Source organism: Erythranthe guttata, chromosome 8 (assembly GCF_056151865.1).
Source record: "Erythranthe guttata isolate IM_541 chromosome 8, IM_541, whole genome shotgun sequence".
NCBI lineage: Eukaryota > Viridiplantae > Streptophyta > Magnoliopsida > Lamiales > Phrymaceae > Erythranthe > Erythranthe guttata.
Window position 1 is genome coordinate 4909715 of NC_142540.1, and position 18675 is coordinate 4928389.

Sequence of the window (18675 nt, forward strand, 5' to 3'; positions counted from 1 at the left end):
AATATAAAACGGATGGAGTTATCATAAAATTAGGAAATAGTATACGAGAAGAAGAGTGCAATGTAGGGAGAAGAGTAATTATTTCATAGGTTGCGGCTATATGCAAGACTAATTCCACTCGTGCAAGACCAAATTAAAATTTTCAATGTATAAATACTATAATACCCTTACTTATTAAAAATATAGAAAATTCCTAATGTGCAAGACCAAAAATTCAAAAACACAAAAATCCCTATACAAGACCACAAAATCACAAGATAAACTCTCATCTTCTTCATCTTCCAAAACCCACAAGACCTTTCTCCTTCCTCCTCCATAAACCCACAAAACCCAGATATTCAAAATTATCAAAACTCAACAAATCTAACAAAGATGGCAAGTATAGAGTCAGAAAACATCAAAATATAAGATTCTACGATGAAAGAACCCAAGAAGATGCATTTATCGGTTTTTTTAGCTAGAATATCGATTTTCCAAAAATAAAATCCCGCACAAACGAATTCGACATGTACATGTCGAATTTTACAGGTAAAAATCGACATTTAGATGTCGATTTTGAGGTATAAAATTCGACATTTGAATTTGTACTATAAATTCGACATGTCAATGTCGATTTTTACCTATGCAATTCGACGCTTAAGTGTCGATTTGTAGCATAGTTTTTCGCACCTTGGTGTCGATTTTTACCAGTTTCAAATTTAATTTGTTTTTCCTCTTTTTTTGGGCAGATTTAGGTCACCCATGATTGTGTGTGGTGGCGGCGGCGATCGGCGGCGGAGCTTGAGCGGCGGAAAAGGTGGGCGTAGGTAGGGTTTCAGGGGGGCTGTTTGTTTTTTTAATTCACGCTTCTAGGTTTTCTTTTTTTTTTTGTTTTTTTCTTCATTATTTGTATTTTGGTCTTGCATGAGGAAAAAAAAACCAATTTAATTTATGGGCATATTTGTCATTCCATCTTAATAAAATAGAATCTTTTGGAATCTTTCTTTAATTTGGTCTTGCACAAGTGGAATGAGTATTGCATATAGCCGCAGCCTATTTCATATCTTCAAGTATACCAAACTCCTATAGTGGAAGAACCCACAAAGATATGCATTTGTGTGTTTTCTCAGCTAGGTTATCGTTTTTGCAAAAAACTCCTTGCATATGCGATTTGACATTTACATGTGGAATTTTAACCCTAAAATTCGATGCCTTGATGTCGTAATAAGCTTGATTTCCTAAACATTATGCAAGGAAAAATATTAGTAGATGTAGTGAGAGATATATAGAACAATTGTGGGTAATAGAAAGAGCTATGCCATCCAATCATAATATCGTCAGAGCCAGCATAAGGAGTATGAAGAGAAAGATTGCCCAAATCACAAGTGGCATGATGGGAAGCACCACTGTCAAGAAGTCAATCAAGAGTATCAAATGAGTGGTTGGTTGCAACATGTGCACGAGGTTGACGTGGTTGGGTTGGTGATCGATGTGACATTGTGTTTGCATAAGCGATGTCGAATGCGAGTGAGAAGTAGACACCAATCGAAATACAGTTGTTGGACTGTGTGACCTAGTGCCCGACAACCTTGGCAATTTCCAAGATATGGGCGAGAGGGAGGTCGATGGGCTGGAGGTACGCACGCGTACATGGTGAGCGCCAGATAAAGTGTGTTGCACAGATGGTCGTTTGGTATAGACACCAGAAGTGTTGTTACGATGAGCAAAGTTGGCAGTAGCTTGAAACGGTGATGTTGAGGGTTGTTGAGCCCGCAAAGAGAGTTCCTTATTGATCAATTTTTCATGGATCTCATTAAAGGTGATTGGGGTTTCACGACCTTCAACAACATCAATAATAGGTTTATAGTCGTCATCAAGACCATCGAGAATGTTCTCAATAAGATCATCATGGTCCATGGGTTTGCCAAGAGCAGTCAATTCGTCAGTTCGTGTTTTGATAAATTGCATGTACAAAGTGATGATTTGAGAACCTTTGACGACCTTTTTAGTTTGGTCTTTGATTTGTTTGATAAGACCACGGGAGGGACGGGCATAGGTGTGTGCAAGCGTTGTCCAAGCGTTACTTGTAGTCTGCGCTTGTTGAATAAGCGGGGCAAGAGGTGGTGTGAGAGAGCCAACCGTACACTATAAGAGTGGAAGTGTAAGACAATAAATATACAGTTGAGTGGATGGTTGTAACTACCTAAATATATATTTAATTTTTTATGTAATTTGACATTACCTTAGGAGGGTGGCTGTAATTTACACAAAATTAAATCATGCTACGAGTTGCAAAGTCTGAAAGTGACATGATTCATTAGGTGCTTTTAACTTAAAGATGAGCTAATACCAACTCTAATTATAATATTAGTCTAAATTTTATATATCGAACAATGTTAGAAGTTGTGCTAAAATTCAAAATAATGATAAATATTGGAACAAGTTGAATAACGGGTTTCAAGAGTGATTCGAATAACAATCGAAGTCTCTTCCATAGTATGATTTGATGATTTTTTTTGGGATTTGCTTTTTACCGTTTGAAAAAGGCTATTTACCGTTCAAAAAAACTCTCTCTCTCTCTCTCTCTAAAAAAAATTGCTCTCAAGACAATTTCTTCACAAATCATTCTTATTGGTGTGATATACGAACATAAATGAATTTATCGAATGAAGATCGGGATAGCGAACACAGCGAGGTCCACCGGGTGTCTCACCGGTCAACATCCAAGGTCGAGAAGGAAGTTTTTTTCTCGGAGCGGTGCGGGACCTCGAGACAGGATTAGAACCATCGAAAGTACCACCCATCGGGACAGGAGGCGGAGTCGGAGTCCGAACATCCTCGTAATCGTCATCGGATGGAAAATCCGGCACCGGAAACTGATACTTCTGCTGAAAGCGTAGTTGTGGATCGTACTCGTACTCCTGCGGCTGCATATATGCATCCATGGGTGCATCCATCTCCTGCTCGGCCTCTGTCTCTGTCTCCTCCTGAATCATCGTACGTGGGGGTACAAAAGCACCAGTGCGTTCCCCACGACGTTTAGAACCTGTAACATTTCTATTATGTGTCCTTCCCTCCCGTTCCGCAGTATTCTCCTCCACCGGATCTGCAGGAGGACGAATCAGGAGTCCTTTCCCTTTTCCCAGTCCGAATTTTTTCGCCCAATTAGACATCCTGTAAACATAAAATTATTATAATTTTCTTTGAATTAACTAAATTATATTAAACTAACTTATTTTAAATCAGAATAAAAAATATTTATTTTAAATCAGAAATAAAAAAAAAAAAAAAAAAAAAAAAAATTTAAACCGAACGCCCGGTTTGGGCGTTTCCCGGCCGAACCGACGCCTGGACCGGGCGCCGGTTCGCCCGGGAAACGCCCAAACCGGGCGTTCAAACATTGATTCAACGCCCAAATCGGGCGCCGGCAGCATGAACAGACGCCCACTTTGGGCGTCCGTTCATGCAGCCGGCGCCCGATTTGGGCGTTGGGGTATAAGTTCCGAAAATTTCAAAAGCCCTACAAATCGATTTGTAGGGCTTTTAAACATGAAATTGGTTGCAAAATCGAGTTACCCATTGCATATAACACATGTAGGTGTTGAAATTACCTGAAAAAATCGAAGCCCAAGCTCGAAATTTGGTTGATTTCGAAATTTTTCGAAAAAAAAAAATTTTTCTGAAATTTTTGGAATGGGGGGTAATTGGAGAGAATTTAGAATTTTAGGGGTTTTAGAGAGATAAACTGTTTTTTACTTTGAACGGTAAATAGCAGTTATTAAACCGTAAAGAGCATTTTCTTTTTTTTTCGGTTCTTCAACTTGAAAAAAATAATAATAGGGTTTAACTGCAATAATTGTTAGTTAGAGGGGTAATAGTCATATTAACGTTTAGTTTGGGCGATGAAGTTACATTAATGCCTAGTTTAATTTCCGACGATCAGTTGTCATCTCCCCACTCCCCAGATTAAACCCCGTTGCAATGTCCATGCCCACCGTCGCCGCCGTCGCCACCGCCGCCACCGCCACAGCCACCGGACGTTATCCCTCGCCGTATTATTTCTCGGAGCACGATGAATCGAGGATGGAGCTGGTGAAGAGGAGATGGGAAAATAACAGGCATTCCAACAATACGACTACTGTATTGGTTAATGTGCTCCGGCTATGCTCGCCGCCGTGGTTATGGTGGTGGGAGATATATGGAGTAAATCGGATGTGGAAATTCTTCATCGGATGGCTATTTCCAGATTGTAAGCCATTAAATTTACTGTTTTGGTGAATTATTTGAAAATACAATTGCCTTTCTCTATGATTTTTTGTTTCATAGCAGTATGTAATTGCCTTTCTCTATGCCTTTTTTTGATAGCAGTGTGAAATTTTAACAATTAATTGGGGAACCTCATACCTAATTGAACTCATGGGAGATTCAGTATTATATCAATTTATATGTTTAAGTGATTATTTGTGATTTTATTTTCCATTAACTGTAAATTTACAAAGGATACTCAAGGACACCTTTTTCGTTGTTTCATATGATAATGCCTAATTTGTCAACTGCTGCAATTTCTGTTGTCAAGTACACTCGATGGATGTAGGTTATAGAAAAGCGTCTTAGGTTTCTTCTGACATACTGCTGCATTTATTGCTCCTTATTTAGAACTCGTATTCTCTGTAGGAAATTACTCGTCCAAAAGTTATTTATTTCATCTTCATTGTAACCTGATGGTTCCTACTAATTTTAATTCTCATTATTTGAAGGACTATGGGGCATGATCGAGAGTTGGCTAGAGATGTATTTTCAGTATCAGGTAATAATTTAATCTGGATGTGGAAGAGTAGTCTTAGTAGTGCTCTGTTGAGAGTCAAATAATCGACAAGTGTATTCATCTGATACCATTAATATGAAAGAGCAAATATCAAGGAAATGACTGCGTGACTTAGTTATACAAACATGACATACTAGGAGTTATTTAATGTTGTCAGTTACTATTTTTCAAGTATTGAGATGAGTTTCCAGGATATACAATGATTAACTTGTCAATAAGTTAAAAATAAATTTGATTTTAGGAAAATAAAAATTAGAAAGAAAGCCAGACCAGTCAAGAAGCCGTTGTATACTAGCCCAGTTGGTAAGTGTTGTAGTTTCTTAAAAAAAATTGGCCTTATAAATGGCCTACAAACTGTCCCCAAAGAGAATTGAACCCTTGACTTTAATATAAGATAACACACTTAAGAAATGCAAGAGAATTGAACCCTTATAAATAGGACTCTTTTGTGTATCATGGTAATAAAACAATTGAAATTCTGATTTCCACTGTTCTGTCATTGTACCTGTGGTACCGGTTAACTACTAATTTTCAATGATTTATTGGCCACGAGGTACGGTCTTGAATAAAATAACTAGTTTGCTTATGCATTTAAGGAGTGCACTTAACTTGTTTTTTATACCTTTCTATTCTAATATAGGCTAATTATGATACAATGAATCCAGGACGGATCATTTAGAAGATAAAACACGATAAAATTAAACCAGGCCGAATTTTTATCACAAAAGAGATTTTTAGCAATGGTCTTGGGTTGTTCAGTCCTTGAGTTTTTGCTTTTTTCATACCTAAATTAATGGCTCTAGGAACTTCACAATAGACTGTATGGTACATTTCATATCTCGCCAAATGTCATTTTGCTGCCAGCTACTATTGGTGCAACTGCTAATATCAGCTGGTATCGTCATTGGATATGAATCAATTTATTAGGGATCGATACAATCAATGCTCACCTTATCGCTTCTATTGGCGGAGCTTCCCACAAATAAATTTTACCCTCCCCTCCCTACTCCCATTCTACTTTTTCACACATTCTCCGCACCTCTCAATCCCTTGTTCAATTTTCCATCCCATCTCATCGTTTTCTCTTATCAAAGGTTCAAACTCAGAGGAGTTTGCAATCTGATTTAGGTGATTTTACTTCATTTTGTGTTTGAATGATGCCTATGTTTTTATATTATTTTTTGTTGGTTTTCCATTTTTTTCTTAAACTTGATTAACTGAGTGGTGTCCATCTCTCTCCGGCTGTCTAATTTTCATCACTTTCACGTTTCATTTCATGATTTACACGATATCTTTTAGTTTAGATTAGAAAAGAATATGTGTTTGTTGTCATCTTGATTTTGAAGATTAAATTTTGGACTAGTTTTCTTATGCCTCCTTTTGGTGATTGTTTTAGTGGTTATGGAGAACTAGGACCAGTTTCATTGTCAGTGTGCATAAGTAGTAAGTAGCAATAATATAAAATAATTTTCTTCTTTCTAAAATGTCCTTAAGGAATGCTAATTCTAGATTTTCTTCCTGGATTACTCCAATTTACAGGCATGGCAAGTTAAAAAGTTTTTTTGGTCGGTGAAAAGGAAAATTATTTATATATTCTGTTGATATGCATAAGTAGTAAGTAGCAATAATATAAATAAATTTCCTAGAATGTCCTTAAGGAATATAATTCGAGATTTACTTCCTGGGGCCCTCCATTTTACACGCATGGTAAGTAAAAACGTTTTTGGTCGGTGAAAAGGAAAATTATTTATATATTTTGTAAATCTGCATAAGATTATACTAATAAGCATAAAATTGCAATAGTCAGTATTAGATTGCAGTAAGCAGTATCGGATTACAGTAATCAACACAATTTTCCTTTTTTGCTGGTAAGACATCCTTATTTGGTCTTCCCTGGAACAATTATGCATACATTTTTGCCATTGCAGTTAAGAGAACGCGGTGCCTGATTGAGAAAAACAAGATTTACAAAGACAATTAGGAGTTGAAATGATGCCGTGGAGAAGTACAAATGAAGATGCATCTTCTGCTGAAAATATGCAGATGAATGAACCCAACTTAAAGGTAAACTAGTAATATTAATTGTGACAGATCTATCGAAAACAAAAATGAGAAAAGGAAAACAACATATTGCCTTCTGTGTATTCTGTATATCAATCAAGATTTGAAATTCTATCATATCCTTGCCCATTTCATAACGATGAACGACATTTTATTTTTCCTTTTAACAATTTTTTTCAACTTCAGATCCTAGTTCTAAAAACGGAATAAGAATTGATATTCAAAAGTGAGGACAATGAGTTCCTATGTTAATGTATTTTTTCTTTGGGTTTGACAGAAGAAAAGAAGCGATTCAAATAATTGCCATCAATGTCGCCGAAACGACAAAGGAAGAGTCGTAAGATGCACAAGGTGCAATAAGAAGGGTTATTGTATTACATGCATCACCAAATGGTGAGGAATTGTGGGTTATTTTTTTGTTCTCGTCTTTCAGCTAACATCTTTTCTTATGACAAAAATTATTGGTTGGAATCATCTTATGCACAAGTGATTATACTGGAAACTTTCCTTTTTTATGCTGACAACACGTCGAGAATAAATGTGGAAGATAGAAAATTACAGGATGACATTCTTTTTCGCCAACTATTGCATATTTTCTCTCTCCGTGTACTGATAGCATGAAATAATTAGTTGTTTTGTGTTTTCTGCCATAATATGGTTAAGTTTCATCTGCACGACAACAGTATTCAGTTTCATTGTCAATTATATGTTTGTATACCTTAAATCTTTGTTTTATCTTTACTCTTCAATGTCAAATTATTTGGTAAGCTGCTTCATGTGACTGAAATATACGTGGAATTTCTGAGTTGTTCTTCAGCAAACTTGATTTTCGATTTTACTGCCTAAACGGTATAGTTATTATCTTCTCTTTGGAAGATGGGTCCATGCCCTTTCAGGTTGAGGCTTATATTTATTTCTTTTCGACAGTGTTCTTGCATATATATTTACTAGATCTTTGTGGTAATTACAGGTATGCAAGGATGCATGAGACATATTTTGCTGAAGCCTGCCCCAGTTGTCGTAACATTTGCAACTGTACAGCTTGCTTACAGTCTGATGTGGCCAATCAAGTTCGTATTAAAGTACACTTATCTTGATTTTATCTTGATGTAGAATTATATGTTTTTTAATTAGTTTTATTGTTCTTTCATTTTAGGAATTGCTGATGCCAGACCTTTGCATTAGTGACAAGAGTCAGTACTCAAAGTATATTGTTCGAGTACTTCTTTCTTTCTTGAAGAACTTTGTCGCTGAGCAAAATATGGAAAAAGAACACGAGGCCAGAATTCAAGGTAACTTTTTGTTACGAGTGTTGAAGTTCACCTAGATTACGCTTTTTGTTTGGAAGCTTAGTTTGAATTCGCTGCCTGAAAAGAAAGTCAAAGAGTCTTAGAATGGTATTTAATGGCACTCAACAATCTTCAATTTTGAAAATCTCAGGGAGACAACTAACAATATTATTTTCTGCGATGTAGAAGTATTTTTGCTTTTAAAACAGAGATTGTTGTTTTAGGTGTCTCTGTTTTCCTGAATAGCTCGACAAGTTTACCAATAAAGAGAGTCTATATAACATAACGCATATGATTAAGAGCAAGAAACAATCTATGTTTCTAATGGAATAAAAAGTTGGAAGGATTTTTTCCTTTTCTTTTCTTTTCTTTTTTTTGGCTATTGTTTACTTGATGATGTGCTTCAATTTTTTTGAGAAGTAATAACTCTACATTCAAAATTACCGTAAAGTATTTTATTATTTAAATATTTTACATTAATTTAATGTAGCTGGCATTAAATTAATTCTGCTTGATGTGAATTGTGATTGATTCCATCCATGTGCATTATAAAAAAAATTTATGCTAACCAGTCTATCATAATGATTTTTGTTTCATAGTGCTGGATATGAACATAATTAATAGGATTTTTTATTTTCCCTATCACTTATAGTTTCAGTGCTTGATGAATTACAATATTCTTTTGGTTGGACAGGCTTATCGGTTGCAGGACTACGGCTTCCCAAAGCAAACCTTAGCCATGAATATCAACTGAAAAAATGGTGGATATTTTGAACCAATTTCTTTTCTCGATAATTCTCTGCTCCAATATGCAAAATGTTGATTTTAGAACTTATTTTGTGCAGCGGTAATTGCAAATCTTCAGTATTTGATATTCACCGAAGCTGCCCAAACTGTTCATACAAGCTTTGTGTGAGCTGCTGCCAAGAGATTAGAGACGGATTTATTTCTTACTGTAAACTGACAAATAACGGCAACATTATTTGTCCATCTCAAGGTATGGGGGGCTGTGGTCCTAGGATTCTGGAGTTGAAGTCCACATATTCAGTTAACTGGATATCGGAACTGCTAACAAAAGCAGAATCCGTAGCTGATGCTCATGAACCTTCTGAAGGAGCATGCTCATGCTCGGGATATAATCATGGGAGTGAATCGGATCACTTCCATTGTCCCACAGTTGAGGCCGTTGAAACAGCGGACGAAAAACATTTCCAATGGCACCTATATAAAGGTGAGCCTGTAATAGTCCCTAACGTCCTCCGAAGAACGGCTGGGTTGAGCTGGGAACCATTAGTCATGTGGCGTGCTTCTCGCAAAATCAAAAGCACTCATGACTTGCGTATTCTTGAGTTCAGCGTAACGAACTGCTTAAATTGGTGTGAGGTAAGTCAACTTCCCTAGTATGTTTTACCCTATCAGAGACGCAAATTATAATCCGGATTATGTGATTTGGATTCCTCATCCTTTTGTTAGATTATCTAATAATTAATTTTCTAATAAATCGTTACATACGTTTTAGATGGTCGGTTGCTAGCCACACATTCTTCTTGTTTACTTTTGTTTTCGTGTTGTAATAATTTGATTTTGGGACTATGACATGCAGGAAACAATTAACATACACCAATTTTTCAAAGGATACACTGAAGGCCTCTGGGACAGTGAAGGTCGGCCCAAAATATTAAAGTTGGAAGATTGGCCTCCAGCTGAATCATTTGCAGAACGACTGCCGAGGCATTTGCAAGAGTTTGTCAAATGCTTGCCTTTCAAGCATTATACTCATCAAGCTGGCTACCTCAACATGCCAGCTAAAACACCAAAGAAATCTTTGAAGCTAGAGTTGGGTCCAAAGATATGCTTTGGTTATGGAGTCGATGAGCACCTTGGCTTTTGTTCCGCAACCAAGCTCCAATATGCTCTTTCAGATATGGTACATTTTTTTCTACATTTTTTCTGTTATATCTATCTTTATTAAATTGAGTGTTATTTTTCCATTAGACTTCCTACTGCATCAATAGAAACAGTACATCTCCCAAGGAGATTTAGTGATGTGTTAGCATCGTATGTGGATCTTAAGGATTGATATTGGCGAATTACCACCAAATATATTAACATCTTATGTGGATCTTAAGCAATCAATTTTTTTTTTTGGAGTGTCAATATGTTAATGTTCTTAGGAATTGGTATTGGTGAGGTACTACCAACTACCAAAATTCATGTTTTACAAAAATGGTAATACAAGACAACTTAATATTTGCAATGCATAACTAGCACTTGTAAATAGGATTTTTTTTTTTTTTTTCAATTTTTGTTTCTTATACGGAACAATCATTGTTTTTGTAAATCTTAATTGTTGAATCATGTTGAATATGCTTAAGACTTAGGAATAGTAGTTATACAATAATTCTTAATCAAGTGGAGGCATAAAAGTTCAATGAGTTGTTTTCCCTTTACCGTGTAATTTTTGAGCTATAGTAAGGTTTTGTAACTTAGAATATTTTGTGGATTGAGACATTACTATCACTAGAGATTAGTGTCTACTTAATCTATAGAGACAACATTATGCTTGGAACACATTGTCTGTTGTTTGTCATAATGTGCATCTTCAAGTGGATGCAAAGAAGGAATAATGAATAGGATTAGATAGAAAATGTGTTGGTGTTATGCATAACTAGAACTCATAATGTGCATGTTCAAGTGAATGTGGAAGTACCTCATGTAATCCCGGAGAAGCTCAAGGGTCGCAATGAAAACCATAAATCTATAGATAAGCTTCAAAGCTATACTATTTGAACCGAAACCGAACTTTTAATACTGTTCTAACACTTCCAAATACAAACCCAATACGATCCAACAAATGAAATGGAATTTTGTTTTGGTCACCAAGTACGTTTCAATGACATAACCGGATGTTGCCGTCGCACATCCTCCTTTCATTGTCGAACATTGCGGTAGGTCGGACGTCGCTGTCGGAGATCATTAAATCAAGATTTTCATTACTATTTTATTATTAACCAAACATATTTTTTTATTTCAAGAAATCTTCTTTTCATTTCCTTATACACTTTCCATTTCTTCGTATTGAAATCGATGATCCAAATTCCAGACGTAGCCAAACTAGGAAAGACTTCTTCCCTATGACTTAAAAAAATCTATTAACGTAGATTCAACTTCAACCATGCTTCAACCTTGGATAGTTGAGCGGAAACCTTGTGAAACTGCTCAAAGAGTTAAGGTTTTGTTTTGGCGTTTTCTAGCATTTGAAAGCACGATATCATCTATTATACAAAGCTATATAAGCTAAACTATATATGCAAATTTTCATCTCTAACTACTATGCAAGAACAAGGTATGTTTGATTTGTTTTGATGGTTATGGTGGTGATATTGTTTAGATATGATTTGATTATCGATCATCACAAATATGGAAAATACCTAGCCCACTAATAGGAGTATAATTACTAGACTCGATGAAAAGGGAAATAAGAATATCTTTTAGATATCAAAATGTAGGAAACTTAGCATGTGCGGTTCAACAAGACCATTTTCAAATTTCAAGTTTAGATGAAGCCAAAATCCCATTTTATAAGCATATCTATGTTTTAGGGCATTAAATGGTAAACCTTGAGTTTTGGAGGGGGGTTCCATCACCGCATGCAAATGTACCATGTGACAACTTGCTCCGGTACCATGTGACAACTTGCTCCGGTACGTACCATGTGAGAAAAGATAGGTGAAGAATTCCTTTCGTAACATATTAAGTAAAAACAATACATCGGCGTACACAAGTTACTCTAAGCTAAATAAAGAGTATATACCAACTAGTATACCATAATTAAGCTAAAAATCTTAGTTATTTCTAATATATACTATACTTGGAGATGAGTTATACCCTAGCCAATTTATCACGGCATCGTAGCACAATAAATAATCGATGTGGGATACGTATGTTTGGTATGCTTTTGGGCTTCCATTTTCATTTTATTCTGGAGAAAGATGTTTTGGAAGAAGGATTTGAAAATAAAATAAAATTTGTTTGTGTTTTGAGAGAGACAATTTATACTGAAGCCAGTCAAATCATGTCTAAAAGGTGTTGGAAAAATGTATTTTGGAAGAAGAATTTATAAAATAAAGTGATTTTAGTTTGTATTTTAGTGAAGACAATTTTCATTGTAGCAGTGAAATCATGTTTGTTAGAGAGATAAACATTTGAAGTGTTTTTGGGAAAAGTTTGTGAAAATATTGTAGAAAGATAATTTTATTTTGGGGAAAGAGTGAAAATAATTTGAAAACCGTAACAAACATAGCCTTTATCTTCTAACAATGTCAAAAACCGGAAGCGTGTTCATAAGTAAAGTTTTCTTCAAATGGAAAGGCATAGGAACAAGTATGATGCAATAACAATAAATACAAGAATATTAGTTTCCTAGGTAGTTGTTTTTAGCTTTAGGCAATTATCTTGCTTTTAAGTTGTGACGTTTGGTTGACTTCCTGTAAAAGATGTCTAATAAATAGCTAACTCAATGATAAATCTTTATTTTGGTGTCCGATGTTACTATTGTAAGATTGTGCTTTTACTCTATCGTCCAAATTTGAACTATATTCCATTCAAGCAAAACGACCACAACAACTTTATGCTAGTCGTCAACGCAATGTTCCTTATTTAAATTCTATCGTCCATACTTTTCACTTTCCTTATTTTTGTTATTTAAATTCTTTTTCAGGTCAATATCTTGATGCATACTGCTGCCCAGGACCCAGTTGTATCTTCTGCAAGTAATGAGAAAGCAAATGAAAACGCCATGAGAAATCAACAAAATGAAAGGGAAAATAAAAATAAGGGAAAAGAAAAAATCGATTCTTCAACCTTAGCAAACAATGAGCAAAGGTTCGATGAACAAAAAGGCGGTGCTGTCTGGGATGTTTTCAGGAGACAAGATGTTCCTAAATTGGAGGAATATCTTAGGAGGCATTACGGACAGTTCAGACATAAATTCCCTCTGCAACAAGTAATTATATTCTAAACTCTGAGTTTAATGGAACAATTGCCAACTTTCTTTTTTGGCGTTTTGTGGATTATTTCTCATATGGCAGTACTTCTTGTTTGTCGAGCAGAATTCGAAACAAATAATGTTGTAAAATTTATTAGATGGTTTTTATTCTTCTTTCTTTTTGGCGAAGTATTAAATCATTTAAAATAGTACTTATTTATTTTTCGTCTATTCATGTGCAGTTGTTTCACCCTATTCATGAGAAAGCATTTTACCTAACGGGGGAGCATAAACGGAACCTGAAAGCAGTATATGGTTAGTATGTTTTCTGCGTTTTAATGGGGGTAATATCGATAATTGCCAGGGATACTGATTATATATATGTTGGTACTTCTTTCTTTGTAGGAATCAAACCATGGACTTTTATTCAGAAATTAGGAGATGCAGTGATTATACCAGCTGGCTGCCCTTATCAAGTTCGGAATTTAAAGGTTCGATATGTCGTCCAAATTGCTGATATTTGGCTGTTATGCTATTCAAGTAGTTTATTCGTTTTTAGTTAATGCAATTAATGCGCTCTTGAGTTTGGTTACTTCGTCTTGGAAAAAAAATGAGAAGGATTTGCTCACTTCATCAATGTTTTACATTCTCTTGTTATTTCAACCATCTCCTTTTGTTTGATTCTTTGAATTTTTTTTTTTGGTAGGCAAATATGGCTTTTTAGTAATATAAGAGATGAAATAATTAATTATTGTTCCAAAATGATATACATTGCCTTAACAGACTCGATGTATCTCGAAACCGCGGACTACCATCTTTTTTAATTTCTATGCATGGCTAAATGTTAATTTGGTTCCTCAGTTAATTTTCCCCTTTTTTGTTTAAATTTTGAATTGTCTGAAAAAATGTTACACAAGCCAAGTAGAATATGCGACTGGTATACAACATTGTAAACAACTTCATAAATTATCATTCCGCATATGCATTTTTGCATTTTCATGCTAACTGGCAATTAATTTTTGTGTTTTTCCTCTTTCAGTCGTGCACCAGTGTCTCTGCTAACTTTGTTTCACCAGAAAGTGTTGGTGAGTGCATTCGTCTATCGACGGAATATCGGCGTCTCCCTCACAGTCATAGTTCCAAGGAAGACAAGTTGCAGGTATGTAAGTTGATGTATTTGTGTATAATATATAAACGGATTTCCTTCACTAAAATCTTAAATATATAAATTGAAAAGATTATTACTAAGTATGGATGAGAAGTATAATTTTCTCTAGTTATATTTGTTTCCAGCCTAACTCTGATTCGTGTACATAAATAATACTAAATAAGCATCTAACGGCTCTTAATGAAACAGGTGAAAACACTGGTTCTCTATGCCGTATGCCAAGCTGTGCAATACTTGGAAAGGATTGATCTGTAAGTCGGATATTCTTGATTTCCATGATTTAAGTTTTTGTCTAATTATTCATTTTCGTTTTTGTTTTCTGTTTACGGTCAAAAGTCTAGACCTGTAATTGAATTTGGTGGTTGAATAACTAGCCGATGGAAATAACTCGGATGTTTGATATTGATAGAGAACAAATGTTATTTTTATGTCCTTCACATGCTTGATATTGATAGAAATTTCTGATAATAAGTAGCCTAGACATAACTTGATCCTTTGATATTTTCTTGATTTGAAATCATTTATTTTATTTTATTTTTTAAAGGAAGAAGTAGAAATAGCCTTCTCATGGGCGATTTTGACACTCGTTTGTTTTTTATTCTTTCAGTAATAATACCTTAAGAAATCCGTTTGAGCATGAGAATGTACAGCCAGGGGAGAGACCTAGTCATTCACAAACGAGGAGGGAGTTGGAGAGGATGAAATTGGCTCTCGTAACGAAAGGCCACCTTTTTCAACCTCATATGAAAGAGTATCTCTTAAAAGAGATTTCGCTCCTCACGGACAAAATAAACTCCAGTGCTGGCTCTTCTTAACCATTAAAAATGCATTTTGTATTAATTATATGTTTCCAATGTATATAGTTTTGATCCATATATACTTTTTTTTTTTGTTAATATTGATAGAGCTGTGTATGTTATGAATGTTGTTGAGTCTGGTGAATCAACTTGAAATTAAATGTATTACTATATATAGGCTACTGCAATATGTTATGTTGTTCTGTATATCATGCACGATCACCCAATGTGTTTCACCGGGTATAACATCGCATAGAGTGGTGTAGACTATGCCGAATTTTTGGTACTTAGAACCGTTTGGTGAAATTTGAGATTTTGAATTTCATGGCAGATAATTAGAAAAATGAGGTTAGAGAGTTGATTGGCTCAACCTTAGACCGAATTACACATGTTCAAACAAGTGATTTAGCTAGCATTTGTCGGGCCATGTGATCCCTTGTTTTCTTCTTTTTACCACTAATTTTAAAGAACACAAGTTCTATTAGTCTATCTATTATGAGGGAAAATTAGTTGGAAGCCTCTAAAAGATATACTCTATAGCTATAAGGACATGTATATTTTGCCTTTTTGCAAAAGTTTTTGTACGCTTTCGCGTTTTGGATCTGATGCTCGGTCTGGAAGAAAAGTAACAGTAACAGCGACGCGGTGATTTGTACAGCTTAGTTATATTAATGAGTACAACTTAGTTATATTAATAAACAACATCTTAGTTAAAATAAACTGATGAAAAAACTAAAGTAAGAATAGATGCATCTCACAACACATATACAATTTACACAGACAAGTTTGTCTATAGAGCTTAGTTACACTAACAAGCAACAATTTATAAAAAAAAACACTTTTTTACATGTAATTCTTCTATGAAGTTAGATAAATTAGAAAACTTATTAGCATTACTTAGTTACACAACTTATTTAAAATAAGCTGAAGAATAAAACTTAAATCTCTAGTGCATACATTACCACCAATATTACCATCACCAATTCTTCGTATTTATCCGTTTTGGTTTCCATGATTATTAGGTTACAGCAAATATGAATGAGTGTAATCAAAACCGTATGTGTCTGCTTGTTTGTGGTTGTATATGTGTGCATGTAGGTGTGTGATTATGTGTGTGTGACTGTATGTGGTTGCGTGACAAAGCTTCGATGATGGTATCAACAGAGAGAGGGGTGGAGCAGATTTGACGAAGTGTATCAGGGTTGGACGAAACTTGACGAAGAATAGTTAGGATAGATGCGTGTGAAGAACAAAAGACTTTAGCAAATTGCAAAAGTTCCGGTATTCTAATTTGAAAGGCTATTAACACTCACGAATATTTAGTAAATTGCCCCTAAAAAAACTGCGTACAAAAAGTTAGCTTCTATATACATATTTTTTTGATAATTTTTTTTTGCGGCGACTATATGGAATCGCAAAAGTTACTTAGGGGAAGACCAAATCTAATTTTTCACCAAATGAATTACTAAAATACTATTATACCCTTACTAAAATACAAAATCCACAAGGCGGTGGATATATGCAAGCCCATTTTTTATTTGTTCAAACCCACATAAAGGAGTTTATTAGTTCAAGCCCGTAAATTAATCTAATTTTATTACATCAAGAGCAAAGAGGACAAATATGCCCTTATCCACAAATAATACTCAAATACAAATAAATCCGATTTTTAATTTGTTCAAGACCAAAAAATCAAAAAAAAAGAAAAAAAGAAAATATCATGACTGCCGCTGTCAGACCGCCGCGACGCCGACCAGCGAGACTTCCATCGCACCGGCGATGACCAGCGACCCACCCACATCACCATTACCACCACCTCACCCCCACCAACATGTAAGTCCTTTTACTAAACTTTTGTTTGTAAATTCGAAAACATTAATCTAGCATCGATATCCTTTTTACTAAACTGTTGTTTGTAAATTCGAAACATTAATCGAGCATCGATTATTGATAAATATGTATGAATGAACATTAATCTATGCTTATTTCTTGTTGGGTTATAATGCTTTGATCGATTTTGGAAAAAAATTAAGATTGAAATTGGTTTTTTTTTTTTTTTTTTTTTTTTATCGTTGATTTCCCAAATCGGTTTACCCAGACTGATTTTGTACACGAAAATCGGTGTCATAATGCATATTTTTGTTAACCAAATCGGGGACACAACGTCGACTTTACGAGTCAAAATCGGCGTTCTAATGTCGATTATTGAGTACAAAATCGATTTTCGGATACCGATATTTTTCAATTTTTTTTCCTTTTTTTTTTTGAATAATACATTATATATTTGGTTAATTGATATTTTTTAAATATTTTGCAGTGGAACCTCAACCTTCTCGTGTACCCCCGACCGTCTCAAACCGCAATCGAAAGGAAAATGCCCAAAAGAGCAAGGTGGAAAAGCCAAAATAAAGGTGTGCTCCTTTTAATCCTCCCGGTAGACGCACTCGGATTAATGAAGGTCCTTCTTCAGTACCGATATTTCACGGTTTTTCGCTTTTTGAAATTTCTTTTCGAGCTAGTAATACACACTATCCTTTTGTGTTTGGATTTTATAATACAACTTCAGAGGTATTAAGCATAATTATATATGTTACGAGCAATTGTAAGTAATCTATATTATATATAAAACTAAGATACACAATCAAAGTTTTCTAATTGAGGAGATTGAGTCCATAATATTTTATAAATTTCAAAATAACCCCACTTACCATATTCACCCATATTACTAATGAATTAATTTCACATTATTGGTTTTTAATTTTTTATCTCTCCTACATGTCAAAATGGTGTCTTTTTATTGGTTATTGATTTTCCTTTTTAGTCCATTGCTTCATATTAAAAAAACGTAAATATATAAATGGACATTCCACTTAATTTGGGTTAATTAAATTTTATGCACAATATTATATTAATTGCAAAAAAAACCCAATTTTCAAATTTCATCTATCCTACATGGCAAAATAGTGTCTTTTTATTGGTTAATGAGTTTTTTTTTTATTATAATATTTTCATTAAAAAAATCGTGGGACTGAAATGCAATTATGTTCCACCACATATATCACATATTATGATTATTTTCAAAATAACCCAACTTACCATATTCACCCATATTACTGATGAATTAATTTCTCAATAATGATTTTTAAATTTTATCTCTCCTACATGTCAAATTGGTGTCTTTTTATTGGTTATTGATTTTCCTTTTTAATCCATTGCTTCATATTAAAAAACGTAAATATATAAATGGACATTCCACTTAATTTGGGTTAATTAAATTTTATGCACAATATTATATTAATTGCCAAAAAAACCCAATTTTCAAATTTCATCTATCCTACATGGCAAAATAGTGTCTTTTTATTGGTTAACGAGTTTATTTTTTATTATAATATTTTCATTAAAAAGTTGTGGGACTGAAATGCAATTATGTTCCACCACATATATCACATATTATTATTAATTTCAAAATAACCCAACTTACCATAGTCACCCATAGTATTACTGAATTAATTTCACATTAATGATTTTTAAATTTTATCTCTCCTACATGTCAAAATGGTGTCTTTTTA

At 34.4% G+C, this 18675-nt stretch overlaps 1 protein-coding gene and 1 non-coding gene across 3 annotated transcripts; one reads left to right on the plus strand and one right to left on the minus strand.

Moving 5' to 3' along the window:
- Positions 1 to 1766: 1766 nt before the first annotated feature.
- Positions 1767 to 1899, minus strand: LOC148768354 (small nucleolar RNA Z247). The gene has a single exon (XR_016033352.1). It is a non-coding gene; the product is annotated as a small nucleolar RNA Z247 (small nucleolar RNA).
- Positions 1900 to 3881: 1982 nt separating this feature from the next.
- LOC105954989 (lysine-specific demethylase JMJ26) lies at positions 3882 to 15313 on the plus strand. Of its 2 annotated transcripts, XM_012978689.2 has the most exons (15): positions 3882 to 4228; positions 4737 to 4786; positions 6733 to 6868; positions 7143 to 7258; positions 7836 to 7935; positions 8022 to 8157; positions 8849 to 8915; positions 9000 to 9537; positions 9758 to 10081; positions 12875 to 13159; positions 13384 to 13456; positions 13547 to 13632; positions 14181 to 14300; positions 14499 to 14560; positions 14917 to 15313. In XM_012978689.2, exons 3-15 carry the CDS (start codon positions 6794 to 6796, stop codon positions 15122 to 15124), a joined length of 2190 nt encoding a protein of 729 aa, XP_012834143.1. In that variant the 5' UTR covers positions 3882 to 4228; positions 4737 to 4786; positions 6733 to 6793; the 3' UTR covers positions 15125 to 15313. The 2 variants fall into 2 exon arrangements, with proteins under 2 accessions (XP_012834143.1, XP_088677891.1); XM_088821765.1 differs by lacking the exons at positions 3882 to 4228; positions 4737 to 4786 and adding an exon at positions 5684 to 5932.
- The last annotated feature ends 3362 nt before the right edge of the window (positions 15314 to 18675 follow it).

What these genes read in the sequence shown, in the direction of transcription:
- LOC105954989 (XM_012978689.2), top strand. Translation starts at nt 6,794, where the DNA reads ATGATGCCGTGGAGAAGTACAAATGAAGATGCATCTTCTGCTGAAAAT. An exon ending in TGAATGAACCCAACTTAAAG is followed by an intron (nt 6,869 to 7,142) that starts GTAAACTAGTAA and finishes TGGGTTTGACAG; the next exon opens with AAGAAAAGAAGCGATTCAAA. An exon ending in ATTACATGCATCACCAAATG is followed by an intron (nt 7,259 to 7,835) that starts GTGAGGAATTGT and finishes TGGTAATTACAG; the next exon opens with GTATGCAAGGATGCATGAGA.